At 38.8% G+C, this 27,667-nt stretch overlaps 1 protein-coding gene across 1 annotated transcript in view; it reads right to left on the bottom strand.

Moving 5' to 3' along the window:
• ATP10D (ATPase phospholipid transporting 10D (putative)) overlaps positions 1-27,667 on the bottom strand; it is a 114,134-nt gene that overhangs the window by 71,392 nt on the left and 15,075 nt on the right. Inside the window, 2 exon segments of the mRNA XM_067735883.1 lie at positions 816-1,010; positions 3,237-3,562. Coding sequence (XP_067591984.1) covers positions 816-1,010; positions 3,237-3,526 — 485 coding nt within the window. The 5' untranslated portion in view covers positions 3,527-3,562.

The following is a 27,667-nucleotide window of genomic DNA, read 5'->3' as shown; positions in this document are numbered from 1 at the left end:
GACATGGGAAATATTTATGGTGTAATATTAGGCTAAAAGAATTAGAATAAAATATATGTAGCACAATCCCAATTTTGTAAACCGTCCCCCATGGGTTTACCCCACCACAATATGCACATGACTTGAAGGAATACATCCCAGCGTGATAAATAACTGTCTCCGGACACTAGCATTTTAGCATTCATAAATGTAGTCATTCATAAACAGCAGAGTTCAAAACTCACCTTAATGGACTTTATTCTTGGCTTTCTATTTCATGAATACTGGAAATACAAGTCTCCAACAGAGCAAATGTGCTTCTGAAATGCACATTTCAGAATGTGCCCTCTGTTGTTGCCACAGCAGGAAGGGTTTTATAGGCTGCTGGCTTCGTGCACAAAAAAGAACACACTTCTCCATTTCTCACAATCCCTTTCCTCCACAGGAAGCTCATCTTCTCTTTTTTCATATCCCCTGTTGTTTTTCCATATTCATGTTTTTCATATCCCATCCTCTCTTAATCCCAAATTGTAACATCTAGGATTAAAAACTAACTGCTTGCTTTCCTTCTTATGGTTTGAAGTTTAATCCTTTCAATTCCACTTACGCCTAAATTATAGAAGCTCTTGCTTTATCAACTCCTGGGGTGACAATGGCTTACACATTGTTTTCCTATGATGTCTGAATTTAATTCCCCGTAGGACTTGAATAAATATTAGTTGAAAACACGCCCACCCCCCAAGTGTCCTAGTCACACCTAAGGGGGAAAAAGTAACATTCTGCATGTTTCTAAATGATTCCTGTGTATTCCCCAGCACAGCTCCTGTTACACTTACCTACTGTAAACTTTAGTTACTAAGTTGTTGATCTGTTTGTCAAGTTTGTATTTTCGGTAATCTTCCAAGCCATCTTTAATTGCAATAATTGTAAGGACAACCACCAGAGGCAGCATCGTAATTTCCTTCTGAAAGGCTTCTACCAAAGGCACCCAGTTCAGGACAACTAGAAACAGGAAATATAAATTGGCGACTCTGCAACCCAAACACACACAAGGAGGTATTAACATATCATGTAAAAGCCTGCAGCGAAAGAGGCAAAAGACCTGACGGTGTTTCCTACAAGTTTCTATCAGCTGATTTTGGATGCTACAAAACAGAGAGAACTAGCAGAATCTAACAAATCTGAATGAACAATTTATTACCCCCCCCCAGACATCTGGCTTGAGCATACTTTAATAAATGTGAGATATTTATTACATATATTATAGTAAATATTGCAATGTGACAGTCTTGAGTTGTATAACACATAAATATAAAGCATAGTAGGAAGTACTATTTTCAGTTCAAAAAACTTAAGAGGAAATTCAGAGTTAATGTGTTGTAAAAACAAAACAACAACAAAAACCAACTCTCTAACTTTCAGAAGTTAATTTGATTGTCCAAACATAAGATTCAAACAAGGCTCAAAATACTGGGTCAGCCAAAAAGTTCCATAACATCTTATGGAAAAACCCCAACAAACTTTTCTGGCCAGCCCAATAATTAGAAAAGCTCGAGGGTTTGCTTTTCGCTAAGATCAATGTTTCCATTTCTGCTTTTATGCTACTCAGAACCAATTTTTTAAGGAACTTCCTCTATTCCTCTATTTTACATATTCAAATATTTCCCCACTGGACCCTAAGGCAAATTCAGGCGGCCTCTTTCCTTAAAAGAAACAAAATCTCAATCTTGCATGGTTCCTTGAATTTTTGTCACATACTTTCCCCATAACCAAACTTCTCAGAATAATCTACACATACCCCTCCTTCCTCACCTCTAATTCCTTTTACCTTGAAATTTTTTTCTTAGCCCTTTTTGCTATTTCTGTGGCTTCAATGATTTCCATGTGAACTACATCCAAATCTATAGGGCTAGGCCCTGAACTCTGTTCAAATTCCAGGTTCTAATTCCATCAAGGACACTAGATTGCAAGCTCCCATAGACAGAAATACCCACAGCAGTTAAAGCCATTAATTCAATAAATTCACATCTGTACTTTAACCATATCCACTGTTCCATGAATGTATATAAAATGAAAAATGAGAATGAATGTACGTGGAATGAATAATAAATGCTGAGACTCTCTACACTGATATTAGCATCTCAAACTCATCATCTACAAAAACAAAATAATCTTCTAGCTGATCTTCTTTTTACCCCGTCATTCCTTTTTCTGTTAAACCTCCTGGTCATCACATCTCAACTTGTTCACATCATCTTTTGACTCCTTTCACTTAATTCCCTACATCTAATCCATAGTATCTGTAATAGATTATCCTCCTTTTTATCCCCACATTGTTCTAAGTTCAGGTCTCCATTACAACTCTCCGGGATATATGCAGCATTTTCCTAGATGTTTTCTCCTGCCTTCGATTTGCCTCTAATTGCATTAGTCGCAGAGGACTACTTCCCAGGCCTCCAGCAAATCTTCTATGCTACAGCCATTCTGCTTTTACTCATATTCCTTCCTCCATCTGAAATGTGCTTTGCAGACACCTCTGCCTTGAACATCTTAACCTTCATCATTAAGTTCACGTGCCACTTCCCTTCTATTGCTCTGGCTAGTAGTATTATTTCTCTTTTTGAGGTTTCCATCCTAGTTGGTAGCACCTTATAACACTCATCCCATCCACTACGCCTTTTCATTGTATAAGCATCTTGTTTCCCTTGCTAAATATAAAACTGTAAGGAAAGAAGCACCATTTAGCCTTGCATTCCCTTCAATACCTAACCTGATCGGAGAGCTTCCATAAATACATATTACTCTGAATTACGTCTTTGTTTCACCTAACCTTACAGCTTACATCTGAATTTGCTTCAGAACTCTATTTTCTCCTATTATCAAGAAGAAAAAGCTAGAATTAAAATACACCATGGTTTAATGGAAAAAACACCAAAGCAAGAGTGAGAAGACTCAAGGCTATAGCCCCTCGTCTGCTTTCGGCATCACACTGGCTAAACCACTGTGCCAAACTTAGTTTCTTAATCTGTAATATGAAGGTAACAATATCGTCTCTTGTCATGAGAAAGCATCTTATTAATTATAAAGTGTTATGTGAATGTAAGAGGTCATCGTTCCACAACAGACTACCAGAATTGTCAAAGATAATGTCACAAGCCTTAGGCTTAGGTAACAATGTTAGGAAAATGAAAAATCTTATACATCAATTAGAATGACCAAGAACATTCTAAGATTATTTTCCCAAAAAATAAAAGTACCTGTGAAATTGTTCAAATAAATTTCTTGGCACAAAATTCAAAAGCGTGTACTTCGTTGTCCGTATTCTGTTATTCACGTAGGTTCCAGAAAACTTTTCGTACTCGTCCTTGAAGGGCTGGAGGTGGGGAACAACCACCCGGTGCTTTCCTGCCAGTCTGGGGGTCTGGGAGGACTTGCCCCTGAAGGCAAGTAAAGAGGAATAGCTGTATGGCCTCTCATGATCGTCCCTGTTTTCACTGCCAGTCGGCCGCTGCCAGTGGTATCTGGCCCATTGAAGAGGCTCAGTCATGTCCAAATGCGGTGAGATCCAGGTTGTGCAGGTAATCTGGCAAAACAAAGAAAAACCCACTAAAATACTTCTCATAAGCTTCCGGAAAGTCTTAAAGAATAGTCATAATAGTAAAATTAAATTTTTTTCTATATTAAATAAACAAATGACTCAATAGCTCAAGGTATCAATGTGAGAGTAAAGCGAGTCACTGGAACTCTGTTTTAACCAGATCTTTATGAAATAGAGCATACACCTTCTGCCTCACGGGCTGATCACCTAAGCAACAAGAGACAGCCCCTAAAAGGCTACTTACTCCACAACTTGAGGCAAATAATTTGGGCTTACTACGTACAAGTCTCTTAACTTATCATCAGTTTTCTCATCCATGAAATGGGACTGCCACACATGTCAAGAAATTGTTGTGAGGATTAAGGGAATAACATGTAAATCACCTAGCATAAACCCCGATACAGAGTAAGCAGTCAGTAAAAACCATTCTGTGCAGATAACAAAAATGGCCACAAATGCTTTCCATCCCTGTATGCACATCCTTTCACCCATCAAGTAGTGAAGTCTTTCTCTACCCATTGCAGCTACGCTTGCCCAAGTGCCTTGCTTTCGCTAATGAAACTCTAGTAAACCTGATACAAGCAGAGGCTTGAGAAGTGCTTGCTCACGGGACTTCCTTGACTCCATTTTTCCCACTACCACATGCCTGAGTCTAGGCCAGTCTCCTAGATGATGAGTACTCCTGACCCACTTAGCAACTATTGCTCCTGTCAACATATGAATGAGGCCACTGACTGCCAGCTGACTGCCAACACGTGAGTGTGCCCAGAGGACACAATCTAGCACCGAGATGAGCTGTCCCAACTGAGCACAACCCCAACTGCCAACCCACCAAACTGTGAGTCAGTAGAAGTTACACCACCATGTTTTGGGGGTGGTGTGATAGAAAACAAACCTAACTCCTATCTAATCTCTTCCTTATTTTCCTCATTTTCAAGTGCTTCTTATTTTCCGAGAAATTCAGCCCTGACTAGAACGTATGCCCATTAATTTAAAAAAGGAAAAAAAAAAAGCTAACATTTATTAAGAGCACACTCTACTCCAAACACTTTGCAAAGCATTTTACGTGCCTTATCGTATCTAGTATTTACATCAACCTTATGACAAAGTCGTTATTTCCATTTTACGAAAGAGGAAACAGGCTTAGAGAAGTTTAGTGACGTACTGAAATTCACGTGATTAATAAGTAGGTAAGGCTGACTCAAATCAAATCTTTCCAACTCAGCAGCCTGCTTTTAGCTGTTAATGTGCTTCATTTCACTTTGTATCCAGAGTAGCTGGCACTTAGCAGATGCCCGAAGTTCATGCAGCAGGCTATGAGCATTGAGCATGTCAGCAAGCGTGTGGAGGCAAGGTCTGGAGGCCTTACTTTCTATCCTTGCTTTATCAATGTCATTGCGTTTAGTTGATCGTTTTAGGTTGCAGTGCACCTCTGGAGATTTTTAGTAAATCTGTGGGTGCGTCCTGATAATATGAACTGGTAACAAAACTCCCCAGATGAATCTGACTCAGGCGGTCCATGACCGCATTTGCAGAAAAACTAGGTTATGTGCTAGAAACTCCACTGGCTAGGGACACAGATATGATTAAGACCTGGATTCTCATCTCTAGGATCTCAGGGTCTAGGTGAGGCCATAGGTACACAAATATATAAATGCAATCCCAAGTGCAAAATAGTGTTCAAGGCACTGAAATAGTCTGGGCAAATTATTTAAGCTTGCTTCCTTCCTCAGCTTCATTTTAAGTTTATAACACGTCTATTGATTATTTTCTCTAAAGTGTTATACTAATCAGAAATTAACAGTTTCCCCCTAAGGACGTTAAAACTGTATCCAGCATTCATGGATCTGAAATCATAAATCATTACCTAGCAGCACTGAAAGATTTGGTCCTATTCTAGTAATTCTAGTGAATCACTATTTTTAATAATCCATGCTAGCTAATACACTTGTTTACTCTATACTGGTCTTTAAGCAATTCCAGGGATTACAGTTATATAGCATCACTTTATCACTGTATTTACAGAAAATAAGTTGAATCACAATCTCACAAGAAGTCATCAGATCTTTAAAATTTATATGATCTAAAGCAAACAGGCAGAAAGTCACTTTTAATGGGAAGAATACACTGGCCTCCAAAGGTGTGTATTTGTGCCTGGATCCACAATACATAGCGTCTACTGTTAGAGAAAATACCCATAAAGTTGGTTTTATCAGTTTTATACTAGTAATGGAAACAATACAAAAAAAGTTCTACCCCCATCAGTTTGCTGCCCTTTGGAGTTTGCTCTCTCAATTATCTGTCCAGAGAGCTAAATCAATGTAAACGGGTCAGAATAATCCTATCTTTTCAATATAATGTTTTAAAAATCTGTCTCTGAAGTAATTTGAAAAGCCTCGTTTTCACTTCGGTATAGTTGACCCTTGAACCATGTAGGGGTGAGGAGTGCCCACCTTCCTCAAAGTAGAAAATCTACCCATAACGTGTACTTGGCCATCCATTTCCACAGTTCCTTAGGCACCCGCAGATTCAACCAACTAGGATTTGGTAGTATTGTAATATTTACTACTGAAAAATACCCAAGTATAAGTGGATCCCTGAAATTCAAACCTGCATTTTTCAAGGGTCAACTGCATATAAAAATAGCTTCTTAACCTATAACTAGTAATGAGAGCTTGGAGTTATTAAAGTAGTTCATAACATATTCAGAAATCTCCCCAGAATAAGGATGTAAGATAGTGCTTTATCAATGAATCAATAAATAATGTAAAATACTTAACATAAGCACTAGGGGCTTTTCATGCACTTCCTCCCATCAGGTGACCATTATGACAAACCTCACAGTTTTTAGAAGGTTGAAATTAGTACAATTTTATATTATTTCTGGAAACTTTAAAAGAGAAGTTTTCATTTGCAACTAAATTCTTATTAAGACAGAGGAGTGTGTATCCCTCTCGGGTCCACAGTCTCACACAACAATCTAGATTCTACTTAGATTTTTTAATTTTGGAATACAATTTCTTCAGAATTCAAACTTAGAAATAATTAAACAAATACAGCATGTAGGGGGTGTTAACTTCAGGTAATTCATGGTGTATCACCTCTGGCCCGGGGATGGAGAGGGGTCTGCGGACCCCTGAGATGGAGAAGTTGTTAATGTTTTCAAGGGATTGAACAAAAAGGACCAAGTGTGGAGGTAATTAACATGTGGTAAAAATTCTTTCAAATTTCCAGCTTAGAATTTATACCATCTTAGATCGAGGAGCAACGACCAAGGATCTATAATATTTAGTCACTCTAGCTCAGTGCTTACAAAATTTGTTAACTGCCAGGCCAGTAAGAAATACATTTTATGATGCAACCTGGAACACAGACACACACATACAGCTAAAACAAAGTCGTACAGAACAATTCTTGCCCTTCCTACTTGCCATGCATGCATCTTCTAATCTACTCTATTCTCTTTCTCAGTCTCTCTTTTTTTTTTTGCGGTACGCGGGCCTCTCACTGTTGTGGCCTCTCCCGTTGCAGAGCACAGTCTCTGGACACGCAGGCCCAGCAGCCATGGCTCAAGGGCCCAGCCGCTCCGCGGCATGTGGGATCTTCCCAGACCGGGGCACGAACCCGTGTCCCCTGCATCAGCAGGCGGACTCTCAACCACTGCACTACCAGGGAAGCCCAGTCTCTCTCATTTTAACACTGGTCAAGCTGCACTGAATTGGTTTCAAGGTTCACTAATGTGTTGCTCTACATACTTTGGAGAGACACTGATTGCATGTGGAACCACATGGGTTGAAAGCATACATGGAAGTGGACAGAGCCATTTTTAGCCCCTCTGATAGTACAGAGGCACTGAAAAACAGCAGTTGGACTAGAAGGCTCAGGGGAGGGCAACACTTTTCCCAGTAGCAAGAAGCCAGAAGTAGCCTCTTCATCCTTCCCCATCTACCCCAGCAAACTTAAAAGTATACTGATACTTAGAGAAGGCTTCATTATTAACATTTCACATAAATATTCAGAAAAAATTCTTTAAGATATGAAAGGAAAGCGGATCACAGTAAATCATACCTCATCAAGAATCAGAAAGAATCATGACATTTTAAAGCTTCGACTTTAGAGATTATTTAATCTAGAAGTCACATACCAGTAGCCCTTAGGCAAAATTCTACCCAATGATGTATTTTGTATCACGGCATTGCCAAACACATTGTTTTACATTTTTTGAATATAGGACCAACATTTTAAAATGGAGACAAATTTATATAACCTACTGATAATTAGCTTCTCTTAAAAAGAAAAAAATACAGAATATTGGGCACATATTTTCACATGGTAACAAATGGTGAAGCTTTTCATCACGGCCCCTGACCCTAACCCTGCATTTTCTGGTTCACCTATTTTAATCGAGTGAATGAGCAGTCTGATCACCACTTTTTGACAAATCAAATTCCTCCTGCTCCGTAGACCCAGGTTTGAATATCGGTTGCATCACTTAATAGCTCTGTGGCCTTCGTAACTGACCTCCTAGCCTCAACTTGCTAGTGAATAAAATGCGATGCTGTTAAGAGTCATGGGGCACGCTGCAGATGAACAATGTTCATTCTTTTCCCCACTCTTCTCCTTGCCTGTTTCTCAGCATAAATAAGTCAAGGTTGGAAACCCCGTAAATTGAGCTGAAGTCCGAACTTTCAACACTCTGCTTGCAAATTAAAGTTGTCCAAGTCTAAGTAAATGTTCTATTTATCTGTTGCTACTTGAGAAGTAAGCGGCATTCAGTAGGATACAAATAGAAATCCAAACAATCACAGAAGACAGCAAGACATAAACTGACCTTCAGACCACCTGATCTCATCCTCAACCGTTTGCTCTAAAATTCATTCTATGTTTGTGAACAAACTGTATTCCCCTTGTGCGGTGTTTTCCAAGCTCCCCCAACCTACTGACAAGAGTGCCCTGAGGGCGCTGTTAATCACAGTCCCCTAGGCACTTCCCCTGGAGATTCTGATTCAGAGGCTATAGAATGGGGCCCAGGAATGTGGAATTTAATAAGTACCGGGGTGACTCATCAAGGAGGTTGCAAAGTATAACCTATACCCTGCAGCTGTGCAAATGCTGCCCTCTCTTCCTAGCAGGCTCATCAGTCATATACCCACTCACCACACCAGCCTCTCTTCACCCTCTAGACTGTTTTAGCTTTACCTTAGAGTAGGGGAGATGGAGAAGGATCCACACAGGAGATACAATAGGGCATTCCCTTCCCTGCTACCATAACAGTCCTGAGCACGGCTCAGTCACTGCTCCTGCTACAGTGGGCTGCAGGTAGCTTCATTCTTCAAAGTCAGGGGACACAGCTAAGTCCTGTCCAGACGCCACAGAGTCAAATGCTTGGCCAAAGTGAGAATGATCAACAAATGACCATCGATCACTGAATTTTATAGAAAAGTAATAGTATGGGAAATGGAAACAAAAACACCGTTTCCTCTTTCACGGCTCAGCCTGGCTTTCCTTCCGCAAAAGGAAAAGACGAAAGTTTGAGGCAACAGAAGCCATCAATTTCAGCTTGTGACTGCATCATTCTACCTTTATTGAAGGAATCTGCTCCTCCAGGCCTGAAAGAGTTTTTCAGGAAATCATTCTTTCCTTCTAGATTTGTAAGACCAATACGCGTATATTAGTGATTAAGAGCATAGACTCAGGAGCCAGACATGGACATAAATTCCTGGGACCTACACTTGCCACCTAACCTTGATCAAAGGACTGTTGTGAGGATTAAGTGAGTTAATATATGTAAAGCCCTTAGAGCAGGGTGTGAACCAGAGTAAGTGCTAAGTAAACATTAACAACTGTGGTAATAATCTGAGAAATGTTCTCCCAACTACAGTATTTATTCAGAAGTATTAACTGAGAATTGGTATGCATAGTATTGATAGTAACGACTATACCCAGTTACTCAGTTATGTTTAATTTCTTCAAGGGTATGTAACTCACACTCAACCACATGGTCACACGCAGCTTTAGCAACTTTGCTCTTCATTGAACTGGAGAACCTGCCAGGCGAGCAACTAGCTGAGCAGAGCAATACTCTCTCAACTGTTCCCAGGGGTAAATAGAGCAACCTTGTGGACAAAAGCTCCAATGAGCAACTTATTGTGAAGCATTTTTAGGATCTTTCAAGAACATCGCTCGTAATTCTAAGATTTAACCCACTCCGGGAAGAGCTGACTTGTCATGGTTTTCTGCTAATAAACCAGATGGTTCCATGCTTTATTTGACCTGATACTCTGCCACGGATTGGAACCCTGCCTTGAGAATTAACACAAAACTTATATTTTTAAAATATACCAAGAAGTGCTTAAAGGTCAATCATCACTTGGAACAAGAAAGAATGTTTTAGACCTGGATATACTACTCCTGAATGAGCTTCTGTCCTTAAAGGGAGGGAGAAGACTCTTTCATTCAAAAAAAAAAAAAAACTATAGTTTACACAGGTTTTATTAGTCTCCATTCCTAACTTCGTTTTTAGTTTGACAGCAAACTACTACTATGTGAAAATTTGGATTACAACAAACTTGCTGCTGGTTAGTGATGGAAAAATACCATTAAAGATTAACTACATGAAAAGGACTGCATGTTCCTAGGCTCAGCATGGCTACTTGAAGCCTAATATTATCCAGAAATGCAGTGTCCAAAGCCACCTGGTTCTGGACACCTTGCTTTAAGTGACATTAACATTTTATCTGGAATTTAGAAGTTAATTAATATGACCACAGATCCTAAAGATCAAGATTCTTAATACGTGTTAACACTAGGAGAGAGGGATTGGATATGAGATTAACACAAACCAAAAGCTACGTACACCCAACTTGCAATACTATTTCATAGCAAGGCAACTATGTGGTAGAAAAAAACCATTTTATTGTAATAATCATTTATTACCATCATATAAATATCTGTACTAAAAATACATAAGTATAAACTTCTTTATAATTGCCACTTATGAATATTGTTGGGAAAGCTCAATAAAATTTAGCAAATGAAATAAAACTCAAAAGAACGGCTGCTGGTGGTCTGGAAGGGTTGACAGCATCCTCAACTGACAGCCAGCAAGAAAAAAGAGACCTAGGTCCTACAACCACAAGGAATTGAATTCTGCCAGCTACCTGGATAAAGTTGGAAGCGGATTCTTCCCCAGAGTTTTCAGAGGAGAACTCAGTCTGGATGACATCTTAATCTCAGTCTTTGAGAACCTGAGCAAAAAACCTAATCTCACTGTACCTGGACTTCTGACCTACAGAATTATACACTATACACTAAGCTGGAGTTGTTTTAAGCCACTAAATTTCTAATTATTTATAGAAAATTAACGCAGAGGGTCCAAAAGTAGATCCTTGTATGAATAGGAAGGTAATATATGGCATAAGTGGAATTTCAACTCTGGGTAAACGGTAATTTGTTTAATAACTCAGGAATAAATGGTCATCCATCTTGAAAACAAGAAAGCTAAATTCCTACTTTATACATTAAAAGTAGAGCTTTTATTAAAATATTTTAATGACTTTTTTAAATTTAATAACTTAAAAACAAATCTCTAGATAGATTAAAGCTTTTAAGTTTTTAAAAATTACAGTAAATTTACCAGAAGAAGATTTAGAATAATATTTTATTACTGTTAGCTGGGAAAACCTTTCCTAAGCAAGAGAGGTTAGTAAAGACAAATAATTTAACCATTCATTTATCTATCATCTATCATATATAGTAAAAGTCAAAAATAAAATCAAGAGACAAGTGCAGCTCATAATGACTGGCAAACTCTTAATATTCCTAGTATCCAAATTAGTTACACAAATTTATGAAAAACCCAATAAAACTGGGCAAGGAATTTGAATAAGCAATTCTCAGAAGAGGAAATCCAAAGGGCCAATAAATATGAAGAGACAGCCTCGTAGTCACCAGAGGGCTGCAAACTGACGCTATCATGGATACTGCTTTCATCCATACAATCGATAAATATTAAAACGATTAATTACAGCCAGTGCTGGTGAGGATAGGGAGACTCAAACCCCCTGGCAATGGGAGTGTAGATTGCTGCAATCTTCCTCCTCCTATCACCCCACACCCCAAAATTGACAGGATCTCTCAAAATTTTAAATACATATAACAATTGACAAAGCAATTCCACGTTGGGGAGTCTTACCTATAAGTATATGAACAAGAATGTATGTTGTTGGGCTTCCCTGGTGGCGCAGTGGTTGAGAGTCCACCTGCCGATGCAGGGGACACGGGTTCGTGCCCCGGTCTGGGAAGATCCCACATGCCGCGGAGCGGCTGGGCCCGTGAGCCATGGCCACTGAGCCTGCGCGTCTGGAGCCTGTGCTCCGCAGCGGGAGAGGCCACAGCAGTGAGAGGCCCGCGTACCGCAAAAAAAAAAAAAAAAAAGAGTGTATGTTGTAGTTGGGGTTTTTTGACAGTAACAATAACCTGGAAATATCATGGAAGTCAACTGGAGAACAACTGACTAAATCATAACATATCCACATTATAGGATATTATGCATATATTAAAAATAACCTTTCTCTAACCATTGACCTGGGCAGATGACTATTATGTATTGAAGCAAAAAAGAAAAAAAAAAGAAAATGACAGAAATGTAAATGTAACAATCCAAAATTTGTAAAAACAAATGAGGAACAAACCAAAATGGCCGACCTGGGTTCAAAGAATGGTGAGAAGGAGAACTTGGACACAGTTTCAATTTCACTTTGGTTTACTACCTAATCAGTAAACAGGATTTGCAAAGATCTGGGATACACACGAGTGGGTGTAGCTCCCATCACCTGCCTAGTTCCTCAGGAAGCTATGACTATTTAGTAGTTTTGTCCACTGTGGGAAATGAGGCGCCCGCCGGGTCACAAGATCCTGGAACACAAGCCCACTGCGCCTTTTCAAATTCTTAGGCTGTAAGAGGGTCACATTAGCACAGAAGGGTCTACTGATTAGCAACCAAGGACTATCTTCCTTCACCACAGATTCATAGGTCTAGGTTCCATTTCTTACTGCATTGTCGAATCTCCAGTTGGCCTGGCCTTGGCTTACTTCACTTGATAACACCAACTGCCTGGATGTGTGTATGTTTATATACATTTGCAAGGACACGAATAAAAGTACAGAATAATTCACATGAGGCTGTAAAAACTGGTTATCTCAAGGAGGCAATAAAAAGGGAATAAATAGAAAGAGATTGTTAACTTTTCTTTTCTTTGTTACATTGAAAATGTATTGATTTATAATGTTTTAAAATTAAAGTGTTTGAAGGAAGAAGTTGTAACTAATTGCTATGAAACAATCTAATGCTGCCGTTAGCATTAGGTCTGCCTGCTGCTACATGATCCAATATTTCTTTCAGTCGGAGAAGCTGATAAAAACATAAAGTTCTGAAATCTACAAGCTATCAATTTTAATCATAAAATCAATTAAGTTCAAAAGTAAATATAAACCAAGAATTGCTTAGAGAATAAATGCTAACACCTCTATAATGATTATTACTGCTTATGAAATACATTTCACATATTTAAATCAAATTTCACAGCTTGGTGTAGAGTTTCATTTCCATTTTTCAGAGGAAGAAACAAAAGGTCAGGGAAGGTTTTAGAACTCAAGGCACACAATTTTTTTACTCCAAAAGCATGCCTTTCCAACTATACAGTCCTATTTATATATAAAATTTAAAATAATGAAATATAATCATTTTAAGCTAAATTATTTCTAACTAGGGTCTTATTTTTTCTAGATGATATTAAAAACAAGTCATTCAATAAGAGTGTACCTAAAATAACATACCATACTATGTCCCTTCTTGTACACCAATGTACTTGAAAGCAGACAGTTCTCAAAAACCCTGTTTCCCTTAATGAATGTTTAATGAAGCTTGTAGCAGGGCAGATTACCAAAGGTAAATACAGGATAATGAATTCCCATGGGCCCAGCTAGTACTTTAAAATTTCCGAGGTCATCGCCGACCAACAAACAACTTGGAATATATACATGATCTCACTCATCTTACAAAGAAAAACATTCTTGTGCATAGTCATTTCAAGATGCTCTGCTTGTGGCTACCAAACTCCAGCATGCATCAGGATATCCTAAGCCACACCCTTGTGTCTCTGATTCAGCAGGTCTGGGGTGGGGCTCAAGAATCAACATGTTTAACAAGTTTCCAGGTGGTGCCAGTGTGCTGGTCCTGGGACCCACTTGGAGAACAACTGCTTTGTGTTAAATAACCTTATTTCAAAATGTAAAGTTGTAATTAAGAGTGACCAGTTTATTAGATATCACTCCTAGTTTGGGGAAGCCCATCACCTTTCAGAGTGTAGACTAAGGTTATGTACCAATGACTTGACAGCTGATACAAGCAGACCCTCTCGTCTGAGGTTAGAATTAACTAAAATAATGAAGGTCTAGTTTACATAAAAAGTCCCCAGAGGTTGGTGACAGACCTTCAGGATTGATTCTTTCTGCAGATTTAATACAGTTACAATCTGTTTCAACCAACATTTCCAAAAACTTGGCAAGGTAGGACAATGGGTCCAGGGCTTGACAGATTATCCTCTCAACCAAGATGAGAAAACACTAACACAATATCAAAGTTCTCATATGCTCCAAACCTTGGAAGAAAGAGAAGTTACCTATCAGGGTCAATAAAAAATAGAGAAATTTTATAGCTATAGGTCTCTGAGAATAAGACAGGAACTGTTTTGCAGTAGACTCAAGATATGAGAGTCTCCTTGACCTGTATGTCACAGGTAACCCTCCCTCTGAGCCCTGACAAAACTTGGGCTGGTTCTAAACTGAGTCATCTCTGACTTGTCCAACTCTCTCTATAAGTGGCTTATTACCTCAAGGAGACCAATTCCTTATCTGACGGGTAATAACGATGGCAGCAAGATCATCTGATGTCTTTGCTGGTTTCTCTGTTGCATCATGTGTCAGGGTCACATGTTGGCTTCCTTAGTAATGACTGTCCTGCCATCTACAAAAGGAGAAAGTGTTTTTCTTCACCCCATGTAATCTTTGAAAACGAAGATAAATATGAACCATTGTAGATGTATCTAATACAGGCTTTGGTGATTACAAGGGTCAATTTATTTAGTGGAAAAAGTGTGGCTCTTGAATAACAAAGTTATATAATCCTCAGGGTTATTCATTAGGTGGAAGGAATCAGATTTGCCAAATAAAGTCATCTTGGAGTTCTGCATGCTATTTAATATTTCCTGTTAATTGAACTTCTTGAACTAACTCTCCAGTAGAAGTACATACTCTATATTTTAGAAATAAACAAAAGGCCAGGCTAGGGTAATACATCACCAAAAACATTGAACTAAAGTAATTACTTTTTTTTTTTTTTTTTTTTTTTTTTGCGGTACGTGGGCCTCTTACTGTTGTGGCCTCTCCCGTTGCAGAGCACAGGCTCCGGACGCGCAGGCTCAGCGGCCATGGCTCACGGGCCCAGCCGCTCTGCGGCATGTGGGATCTTCCCGGACCGCGGCACGAACCCGTGTCCCCTGCATCGGCAGGCGGACTCTCAACCACTGCGCCACCAGGGAAGCCCTAAAGTAATTACTTTTGATAATTGGTTATTATTATCATGAAAGGAAGTGCTATACAGGTATATAAGAAGCTAAGTCATAGTATCTTTCACTTTGACCACTAAGAAATCTTTGTGACAGTTTTGTCATTTTTAGGATGCTAAAGAGGAAAAAGTCAACTCTACTCAAGCACATAACCCTTTTAGAATAGAGTGCTTAAACCAAGCTCACTCCGTCCCAATTCATTCAACAACCATGACCTGAAAAATAGACACTATGGCTGACAGTGGCGAGACAGAAACAAAAGATACTGTTCTACATCAGAGAAGCATCCTCTAACTCAGACTAAGGGAAAGAACCCTCTACAGCAAGGAGTGACAGGCTTCTATCAAATTAAAAATTTCAAATACAACATGTTTATTTTGAAAGAAGGCAGAGTATAAAATATAACTGGGACATATAGATGCATTGTTTTATTCTGGAAAAAGTTGCCCATTCTTAGTGTTCCCAAACTTAAATATAAAGAGTTTCTTCAGTTCTCTCCTGTGAGAATAAAGTCTACACACACACACACACACACACACACACACACACAATCTCCCAACTAGACACTGAAAGATTTACCTCACTTCTTCAATATACCTCAGCTTTCTTGAAGGGACCACACATCTAAATGAGTTACCTTTCACTGCTGCGTTGGCTCCAAATTGAATTAAGCTAGCAAAAAGACAGAGAAAATGTTGCAATTATATGTGTGTATCTCTGTTATTGGGAACTAAAAACAATCTCACCCGTACTCATAATGAGGTCCCACTCTGCCTTAGTCTTTTTTTCAATTTAATTTTATTTATTTTTTTATACAGCAGGTTCTTATTGTCTTAGTCTATTCTTAATGCTGAAAAAAATCAAACATATATTAAAATGTTAATGATACTAATCATTAATACTATGTTTTGATATTGGTAATCCTAGATGCTCCTAAAATAATGTTATTGAAATGACAGAAAAGCATGTTTTTGAGATTCAGTTATTCAACTCTAATAAAAGATTATTAACTCAATAAACGTAAGATCATAACAACATCTACCATTTATACATGCCAAGTTCTGTGCTCAGGACAAATATACATTAACTTTAATTCTTACAACAAAGTACATATTATTATCCCCACTTACATATGAGGAAATTGAGGCTCAGAGTGAGAAATTCACCCAAGTGACACAGCTTGGTAAGTGATTACCCAAGTCTAATCCAAGTATCTCGGATGGAGTGAGAGCCTTTGCAGTCATTAGAAGGCTCTGATACCAGGCAGAAACACTTGAGCAATAGGTTGGCAGAAGGCATAGAGCATCTGACAACCTACCAAAGAATGTGAGGGTTGGGAGAAAGGATAGGAATAATATAAGGAAAAAAGAACTTAAGTCATTTAGAAGAAAAAAATACTAAGCTTACTTCATTTGAAAAACAGGGACTTCCCTGGTGGCTCAGTGGCTAAGAATTTGCCTTCTAATGCAGGGGACATAGGTTCGATCCCTTGTCAGGGAACTAGATCCCACATACATGCCACAACTAAGAGTTCACATGCCACAACTAAGGAGTCCACCGGCTGCAACTAAGAGTTCACATGCCACAACTAAGGAGTCCGCCGGCTGCAACTAAGGAACCCACGAGCTGCAACTAAGGAGAAGGTGGGCTGCAACTAAGGAGGAGGTGGGCTGCAACTAAGGAGCCCGTGAGCCATAACTAAGGAGCCTGTGAGCCACAACTAAGGAGCCTGCTTGCCACAGCTAAGACCCGGTACAACCAATACATACATAAATTTTTTTTAAAAATGTGTACACTTTAAAAAGAAAACTAAAGCTAACAAACTCAAATATTTGTGTTTAAGTTTAAAAATTAATTAGATGTATTTAATAGAAAGTTCTTCCATATATTTGAAATATGATTCATTACATGAAAATAACATTTATTTAAAATAAATGATTCATTTTAACCTGATTTCAAAATTCTCTGACCCCACAGGGACCTCTAAGCAACTGACCACCCACCCTCTTCTCACTGCCTTTTATTCTTGCATGGCTGCACTTCCTTGCTTACACAGTCTGAATTTTGTGGTCAACAGTGCTATCACTTCCTTGTACATTCTCTCAACCTCTTAGCTCCTCTTTCACTTCTTTCTTGGCAAAACCCTTACCCTAGCTATGTTCAAATTGGTTAGCTCTAAATCTCTACACACTCTGTTCCAATATCTGCAAGTTCAAAGTGTCTGAGACAAATACACAAGGTCCCTGATTAGTGTCAATTTTTGATGTTATGTTTTGCCCTCATAATGGCAGCAACATTCTCAGAAAAATGCTAAGGAACAGGAAATAAGTAAGAACATGTGCAAAGATATGGTGACAAAGAAGTTTCCAGCATGTTTAGTGTCACTTTAAATTCTTGACCACGAACCACAAGTTGGCCAGACATGCTGACTGCAATCATACCGCGTTTCTAGTCTTCACTTTCCCACTTTCATAGCCAACTGTTTCAGACTTTCTCCTCTCTCCTCTAATTTTCCATAGCTCTCTCAACTTTCCTCCTGCTGATGACATGTCTCTATTTTACTGAGAAAACTAAAGCCATCAGAAGAGAATTTCTACAGATTCCCCCCCACATAACCACCTTCCAGCACAGAGCTCTTTCCTAAAAATTCCAGATGTGTACCTTTGACAGCCAACTAGGCAGCTCATCTCCATTCGGCTTCATCTCCAAATGGTAACATGTGCAAAACGGAGCTCCTGATACTCCCCCACCAAAACCTGCTTCCTCCACAGATCAGCCCTGTCAGTTGCTGCAGCTCCATCCTTCTAGATCCTCAGCCCAAAGACCTTTGAGCCATCCTGGATCCTGTTCCTCACAACCCACATACAGTCAGTCAGCAAATTCGGTTGGCTCTCCCTTTAAAATATATCTGGGGGGGCTTCCCTGGTGGCGCAGCAGTTGGGAGTCTGCCTGCTAATGCAGGGGACACGGGTTCGAGCCCTGGTCTGGGAGGATCCCACATGCCGCAGAGCAACTGGGCCCGTGAGCCACAACTACTGAGCCTGCATGTTTAAAAAAAAAATAAAATAAAAAAAATAAAAAAAATAAAATAAAATAAAATATATCTGGGGCTTCCCTGGTGGCGCAGTGGTTGAGAGTCTGCCTGCCGATGCAAGGGACATGGGTTCGTGCCCCGGTCCGGGAAGATCCCACATGCCGCTGAGCGGCTGGGCCCGTGAGCCATGGCCGCTGAGCCTGCGCGTCCGGAGCCTGTGCTCCGCAACGGGAGAGGCCACGGCACTGAGAGGCCCGCGTACCGCGAAAAAAAAAAAGATATATATATATATAATCTATATCTGGATCCTCACCGCTTGGCATCACCTCCACCATGATCGCCCTGGTCTGACTCTACTACCTGTCCTATTAACACTTCATTTAGAACCCGACAATTTAAAACTTTTCCCACAATTTAAAACTCTCTAAAGGCTCCCATGTGAATTATAATAACAGCCGCCAATGCCACACATACCTGACTCCCCGTGTCCTCTCCAACCAATTCCTCCTCTCCTCCTTTATTCCACCCCCTACACAGCCTTGTCTCAGCAATCCCTATTCTCCTTCCCTTTCTTATTTTTCATAGAATTTTAAGTCACTTTCTAACAATCTGTAACTAATTTTGCATTTTAGCTCGTTGTCTCCCCCCTCCATCAGAGTGGGAGTTTCTATCTCCTTTGTCCACTGATGTAACCTAGGCTTAGAACAGTATCAGACACAGAGCAGACTTCCAATACATATTCGTGGAATGGACATATGAATAAATGAATAATACCTCTCATATGCAGTAATGACCAGAATACCCTAACAACCACCAACTCTAGAAGTGATATAAGCTTAGTTATCTCATGATATGTTAGTTATTTCATATTGCAGCTTTTATTATACATGCTAAACTATAGTTTATATTAAGATCTACAGCATGTAACCCTAAAATGGCTGCTAACAAGACTGCAACAAAAGACATAAAAAAGGAAATAAAACAAGTAGAATCTATTTTTTAAAATAGATGATGTATTTGAATTTCATTGTTCTAAGAAGTTCTTCTGAATAACCTATTTTTTCAGAAGGTTTAAGGTTTATCCCTTAAGTATCAAAACAATTTCATCATGATAGAAATCATTATAAATGTGTTCTCAATTTTCCTACATTTTAAATACCCTTTAAATTTTCTTCTACACTTTAAATAAATGTTCTTCTACACTTTAAATAAATGTTCTTCTGAGAATTCAGCACCAATGCTCAAAGCACCAATTATTGCAAAGTACTGTATAAAGTGATGCCTTCAGGGTCTTCAGAGGCATATCCATAGGTTTTCATCCAGCAGTTGAAGACCCCCATGTTTTGAATGCTCCCATCTGATTTCATAGGTTTGTATCTCCCTTGGCTACCCAAATTATCTGCCTTTATCAAGATTGAACTTATACTTCCAACTATCTTAGAACAAACAAATAAATTGAATTAACAACCTCAATGGTCTTCAGGGAGCAGAATGCAGAAACTTAGAAGGCTTATTTAGTGAAACCTACTCTCACTGTTCAGAGATCGCTTCTCCTTATGTTTGTTTAATAAATAGGTACCGAAGAGCTACCACACGTCAGCCAAGTACTGTTCCAGGCACTGCACACAAAACGATGAAATGTTCCGTGTAAACTCCGCAGTTCTTGTCCTCAAAGAGCACACAGTCCAGGAGAGGGATCAGGCATGAAGTTCATGAGATTCCCTCATTACCTGAAATACTTCAGAGATTAATCCCCATGAGACAAATTGTGACATGTTTATGGCCAGGTTTCACAGCAGCAAACACTAAGAGCATTAAACCATTAACCAATAGGTAAGTTCTGAAATGGAGCTAGACCAGATAAGTGCTCATTTTGAAAACTAGAGCCAAAGTATCTTTTTAAACTGGCAGAACACAAATTTCCTAGTGTGCTATCTCATACTCATTTATATGAAAGAGGGCAACCTTTAGCTCTATGTGATAAGCTGTGTATTTGTGTGTGTGTGTGTAAAACATGATAAACACACTGTATTGTAATCTAAAGATATGCTTTACAAAATTATTCAAAAGAAAGGGGAATGAGCTATGATTATTTGTTTCATATCTGCTCTATACGACATCTGGTTCACTGCTTTAACCAGTAACTGGACAATGCTCAGCACATGGCAAGGACTCAATGAATATTTTGAAATAAATTAACTAGTGTCCAGTCAGGTTCATGGTGGTATACTATGCATCCAGGGAATTGAGTATTTTTCAAATAAGAAAAATCTCAAGAGGATAAAGGTCAAGCGATCAAAAAAGTGTGCAAAAAGTATTGCTGAATGATGGAGTGGGGTTCTTTGCTGGGCTTCTACTTGGTTAATTCCATCCTGATCTTTGAAATCCAAGGTGACCTAAAGCCACTGACCTTTCCCAGAGATGACAATTACATTTGTCCTCAGACTGTTGATGACTTAAGTTGTGTTAAATCAGTGATGCTGGACTGGCTGCAATTCCTGCCTACCTTCAGGGACATTTGATAGTACCTCGACACATTTTTGATGGTCACAACTGAGGGGGCGAGGGCTAATGGAGAGAGGCCATGGATGCTATTATAACGCACAGGACAGCACCCCAAAGCAAAGAATACTTTGGCCCCAAATGCCAATAATGCCACTGTTGAAAACGCTGGTCTACAGCAAGCCACCACATTGGTTCAAGGGAGAGGTAACTAGCAGAGTGCAAAGGGGACTTTTTCAGTCAGTCATAAGCTCAAATACTGATTCTAACCGTTCAGCCCCAGTGAGACTTTGTATAACCCTCAGTTTCCCCATCAGAAAAATAAGACCTTCTCTTTAGGTTTGTTGTAAGGAGTTAATATATGAAAGGTGAATGACACATAATAGACCAATATTATGAGTGCACTTACTAACTGCTTGATGCCAACATCTCAGCCAGGTAGGAAAAGTATTTTAAAGATAAGGCTAGTCAGCCCTGAACCAAGATAGTGGAGTAGAAGGATGTGCTCTCACTTCCTCTTGTGAGAACACCAGAATCACAACTAGCTGCTGGACAATCATCGACAGGAAGACACTGGAACTCACTAAAAGATACCCCACATCCAAAGCCAAAGGAGAAGCCACAATGAGATGGTAGGAGGGGCGCAATCACAGTAAAATCAAATCCCATAACTGCTGGGTGGGTGACTCACAGACTGGGGAACACTTATACCACAGAAGTCCACACACTGGAGTGAAGGTTCTGAACCCCACGTCAGGCTTCCCAACCTGGGGGTCCAGCAACAAGAGGAGGAATTCCTAGATAATCAGACTTTGAAGGCTAGTGGGATTTGACTGCAGGACTTTGACGGGGCTGGGGGAAACAGAGACTCCACTCATGGAGGGCACACACAAAGTAGTGTGCGTATCAGGACCCAGGGGAAGGAGCAGTGAACCCAGGGGAGATCGAACCAGACCTACCTGCTAGTGTTGGAGGGTCTCCTGCAGAGGCGGGGGTGGCTGTGGCTCACCGTGGGGACAAGGACACTGGCAACAGAAGTTCTGGGAAGTACTCCTTGGCGTGAGCTCTCCCAGAGTCTGTCATTAGCCCCACCAAAGAGCCCAGGTAGTCTCCAGTGCTGCGTTGCCTCAGGCCAAACAACCAACAGGGAGGGAACGCAGCCCCATCAGTCAGCAGTCAACTGGATTAAAGTTTTACTGAACTCTGCCCATCAGAGCAACACCCAGCTCTACCCACCACCAGTCCCTCCCATCAAGCCTCTTAGATAGCCTCATCCACCAGAGGGCAGACAGCAGAAGCAAGAAGAACTACAATCCTGAAGCCTGTAGAACAAAAACCACATTCACAAAAAGATAGACCAGAAGAAAAGGCAGAGGGCTATGTACCAGATGAAGGAACAAGATAAATCCTCAGAAAAACAACTAAATGAAGTGGAGATAGGCAACCTTCCAGAAAAAGAATTCAGAATAATGATAGTGAAGATGATCCAGGACCTCGGAAAAAGAATGGAGGCAAAGACTGAGAAGATGCAAGATATATTTAACAAAGACCTAGAAGAATTAAAAGAACAAACAAACAGAGGTGAACAATACAATAACTGAAATGAAAACTACACTAGAAGGAATCAGTAGCAGAATAACTGAGGCAGAAGAACGGATTAGTGACGTGGAAGACAGAATGGTGGAATTCACTGCTGCAGAACAGAATAAAGAAAAAAGGATGAAAAGAAATGAAGACAGCTTAAGAGACCTCTGGGATAATGTTAAACGCAACAACATTTGCATTATAGGGGTCCCAGAAGGAGAAGAGAGAGAGAAATGACCAGAGAAAATATTTGAAGAGATTATAGTCGAAAACTTCCCTAACATGGGAAAGGAAATAGCCACCTAAGTCCAGGAAGAACAGACAGTGCCATACAGGATAAACCCAAGGAGAAACATGCCCAGACACATAGTAATCAAATTGGCAAAAATTAAAGACAAAGGAAAATTATTGTAGCAAGGGAAAAACGACAAATAACATACAAGGGAACTCCCGTAAGGTAAACAGCTGATTTCTCAGCTGTTAGAAACTCTACAAGCCAGAAGGGAGTGGCATGATATACTTAAAGTGATGAAAGGGAAGAACCTACAACCAAGATTACTCTAACCGGCAAGGATCTCACTCAGATTTGATGGAGAAATCAAAAGCTCTACAGACAAACAAAAGCTAAGAGAATTCAGCACCACCAAACCAGCTCTACAACAAATGCTAAAGGAACTTCTCTAAGTGGGAAACACAAGAGAAGAAAAGGACCTACAAAAACAAACCCAAAACAATTAAGAAAATAGTCATAGGAACATACATATCAATAATTACCTTAAACATGAATGGATTAAATGCTCCAACCAAAGACACAGGCTTGCTGAATGGATACAAAAACAAGACCCATATATATATGCTGTCTACAAGAGACCCACTTCAGACCTAGGGACACATACAGACTGAAAGTGAGGGGATGGAAGAAGATATTCCATGCAAATGGAAATCAAAAGAAAGCTGGAGTAACAATACTCATATCAGAAAAACCTCAAATAAACAATCTAACCTTACACCTAAAGGAACTAGAGAAATAAGAACAAACAAATCCCAAAGTTAGCAGAAGAAAAGAAATCATAAAGATCAGAGCAGAAATAAATGAAATAGAAACAAAGAAAACAATAGCAAAGACCAATAAAACTAAAAGCTGGTTCTTTGAGAAGATAAACAAAATTGATAAACCATTAGCCAGACTCATCAAGAGGGAGAGGACTCAAATCAATAAAATTAGAAATGAAAAAGGAGAAGTTACAACAGACACTGAAGAAATACAAAGCATCCTAAGAGATTACTACAAGCAACTCTATGCCAATAAAATGGACAACCTGGAAGAAATGGACAAATTTTTAGAAAGGTATAACCTTCCAAGACTGAACCAGGAAGAAATAGAAAATATGAACAGACCAACCACAAGTAATGAAATTGAAACTGTGATTAAAAATCTTCCAACAAACAAAAGTCCAGGACCAGATGGCTTCACAGGTGACTTCTATCAAACATTTACAGAAGAGCTAACACCTATCCTTCTCAAACTCTTCCAAAAAACTGCACATGAAGGAACACTCCCGAACTCATTCTATCAGGCCACCATCACCCTGATAACAAAACCAGAGAAAGATACTACAAAAAAAGAAAATTACAGAACAATGTCACTGATGGATATAGATGCAAAATTCCTCAACAAAATACTAGCAAACAGAATCCAACAACACATTAAAAGGATCATACACCAAGATCAAGTGGGATTTATCCCAGGGATGCAAGGATTCTTCAATATACGCAAATCAATCAATGTGATACACCATTTTAACAAACTGAAGAATAAAAACCATATGATCATCTCAATAGATGAAGAAAAAGCTTTTCACAAAATTCAACACCCATTTATGATAAAAACTCTCCAGAAAGTGGGCATAGAGGGAACCTACCTCAACATAATAAAGGCCATATATGACAAACCCACAGCAAACATCATTCTCAATGGTGAAAAACTGAAAGCATTTCCTCTAAGATCAGGAACAAGACAAGGATGTCCACTCTCACCACTATTATTCAACATAGTTTTGGAAGTCCTAGCCATGGCAATCAGAGAAGAAAAAGAAATAAAAGGAATAAAAATTGGAAAAGAAGAAGTAAAACTGTCACTGTTTGCAGATGACATGATACTATACTAAAGATGTCAACAGAAAACTACTAGAGCTAATCAATGAATTTGGTAAAGTTGCAGGATACAAAATTAATGCACATATATCTCTTGCATTCCTATATACTAATGATGAAAAATCTGAAAGATAAATTAAGGAAACACTCCCATTTACCATTGCAACAAAAAGAATAAAACACCTAGGAATAAACCTACCTAGGGAGACAAAAGACCTGTATGCAGAAAACTATAAGACACTGATGAAAGAAATTAAAGATGATACCAACAAATGGTAGAACCAACACTGTGAAAATGACTATACTACCCAAAGCAATCTACAGATTCAATGCAATCCCTATCAAATTATCAATGGCATATTTTATAGAACTAGAACAAAAAATCTTAAAATTTGTATGGAGACACAAAAGACCCCGAATAGCCAAAGCAGTGTTGAGGGAAAAAAACGGAGCTGGAGCAATAAGACTCCCTGACTTCAGACTATACTACAAAGCTACAGTAATCAAGACAATATGGTACTGGCACAAAAACAGAAACACAGATCAGTGGAACAAGATAGAACAAGATAGAAAGCCCAGAGATAAACCCACACACCTATGGTCAACTAATCTATGACAAAGGAGCCAAGGATATACAATGGAGAAAAGACAGTCTCTTCAATAAGTGGTGCTGGGAAAACTGGACAGCTACATGTAAAAGAATGAAATTAGAACACTCCCTAACACCATACACAAAAATAAACTCAAAATGGATTAAAGACCTAAATGTAAGGCAAGACACTACAGAACTCTTAGAGGAAAACATAGGAAGATCACTCTTTGACATAAATCACAGCAAGATCTTTTTTGATCCACCTCCTAGAGTAATGGAAATAAAAACAAAAATAAACAAATGGGACCTAATGAAACTTAAAAGATTTTGCACAGCAAAGGAAACCATAAACAAGACAAAAAGACAACCCTCAGAATGGGAGAAAATATTTGCAAATGAAGCAATTGACAAAGGATTAATCTCCAAAATTTACAAGCAGCTCATGCAGCTCAATATTAAAAAAACAAACAACCCAATCCAAAAATGGGCAGAAGACCTAAATAGACTTTTCTCCAAAGAAGACATACATATGGCCAAGAAGCACATGAAAAGCTGCTCAACATCACTAATTATTAGAGAAATGAAAATCAAAACTACACTGAGGTATCACCTCACACCAGTTAGAATGGGCATCATCAGAAAATCTACAAAGAACAAATGCTGGAGAGGGTGTGGAGGAAAGGGAACCTTTTTGCACTGTTGGTGGGAATGTAAATTGATACAGCCTCTATGGAGAACAGTATGGAGCTTCCTTAAAAAACTAAAAATAGAATTACCATATGATCCAGCAATCCCACTACTGGGCATATACCCACAGAAAACCGTAATTCAAAAAGACACATGCTCCCCAATGTTCACTGCAGCACTATTTACAATAGCCAGGTCTTGGAAGCAACTTAAATGCCCATTGACAGACGAATGGATAAAGAAGATGTGGTACATATATACAAGGGAATATTACTCAGCCATAAAAAGGAATGAAATTGGGTCATTTGTTGAGACATGGATGGATCTAGAGACTGTCAATACAGAGTAAATTAAGTCAGAAAGAGAAAAACAAATATCGTATATTAACACATATATGTGGAACCTAGAAAAGTGGTACAGATGAACTGGTTTGTAGGGCAGAAATTCAGACACAGATGTAGAGAACAAACGTATGGACACCAAGGCAGGTAAGCGGCAGGGGGGCGGGTGGTGGGATGAATTGGGAGATTGAGATTGACATGTATACACTGATGTGTATAAAACTGGTGACTAATAAGAACGTGCTGTCTAAAAAAATAAATAAAACAAAATTCAAACAAAAAGATAAGGTTAGTAACTTAAATAGAACATTCAGAATTTTAAAGCTGGAAAAAAAACTCTTAAGTATCCAACTAAATATTTTATAAACAAGAAAACTGAGATTCAGGACATTGACTTACCCAATATTACACATCAAATCAGTGGCAGCTCATTAAAAATAAACCAGCTTATTCTCTCCGCTACCATTTTATTACTTACATACATATATAGGCTTTCATTAATTTCTAAATTATGTCATGATTTATGAATGTGTCATAAATTAGTTAAATCAATTTGAATACAAGATTTTATGCCTGCTAAAATTTTATATTATAGTATCCTTAGACCTTAAAAGAACCAAGATTTATTCAGATTTATATCTATCTGAAAATTTTCTCAGCTAATTTTTAGGATCTGCCCTATTGTTTCAGTTTCATCCAAGAAGACCCATAATCACTCACAATGGCCTACTCTTCACAGTGATAGTTTATAAAAGCAATACAAGGAATTATTCATTTCGGGGGTTTAAGTATTTACAAGAAGAGCATACTTGAGAAATGAGCATGAACAGAAACTGAAAAACTGCAAATAAATAGAAAAAAATATATTTTCAACTTCATTAGTAACCAATCTAAGAAAAGCAGTAATTTTTTCCTTGAGTGTAGCAAGGAGTTTCTTTATTCATGGTGTTCAATGAAGCCAAGTTTTCATATAGTGCTGGGGACGTCTAACCTGCTTTTAATTTTCTGGAGCCAAAAGGTAGTAAGTCTTAAAGATGTTCATTCTTTTTGGCCCTGAGTAGAAAGCTGATCAATTCAGCACTGGAAAACACACTAACCCAAATGTCCAGATAAATTGTTAAATCGTGGTATATCTAAATGGAAATATACTACAGCTATTAAAATGATGTTTAAATAAATTTGATAAGCAAGAAAATTTTTAAAGTTTTTAAGGTGTTTGGTGTTTTTTTTTTTTTGGCCATCCCCTGCAGCTTGCAGGATTCCAGTTCCCTGACCAGGGATTGAACCTGGGGCCCTGGCAGTGAGAGTGCAGAGTGAAAACCACTGGACTACTGGGGAATTCCCTATAAGGTTTTAAACCATGATTTAGACCTGTATATAAGTATGATCTCAAACAGAATATATGTGTGTGTGTGTATCTATTTATATATATAAATTTGGAATTAAATATTTTTTTAAAACTCTAACACTGGTTATTTTGAGGCAATATATTAGTAGATGATTTTAAAGTATCATTTGTAACTGTCTCTTTTTTATTTTTATTTTTTTTACCATGAACATATGTATTTA

This window comes from Pseudorca crassidens, chromosome 4, assembly GCF_039906515.1.
Source record: "Pseudorca crassidens isolate mPseCra1 chromosome 4, mPseCra1.hap1, whole genome shotgun sequence".
NCBI lineage: Eukaryota > Metazoa > Chordata > Mammalia > Artiodactyla > Delphinidae > Pseudorca > Pseudorca crassidens.
Note: the sequence above shows the minus strand (reverse complement) of the source record. Positions and strands in the feature narration are given on the sequence as shown.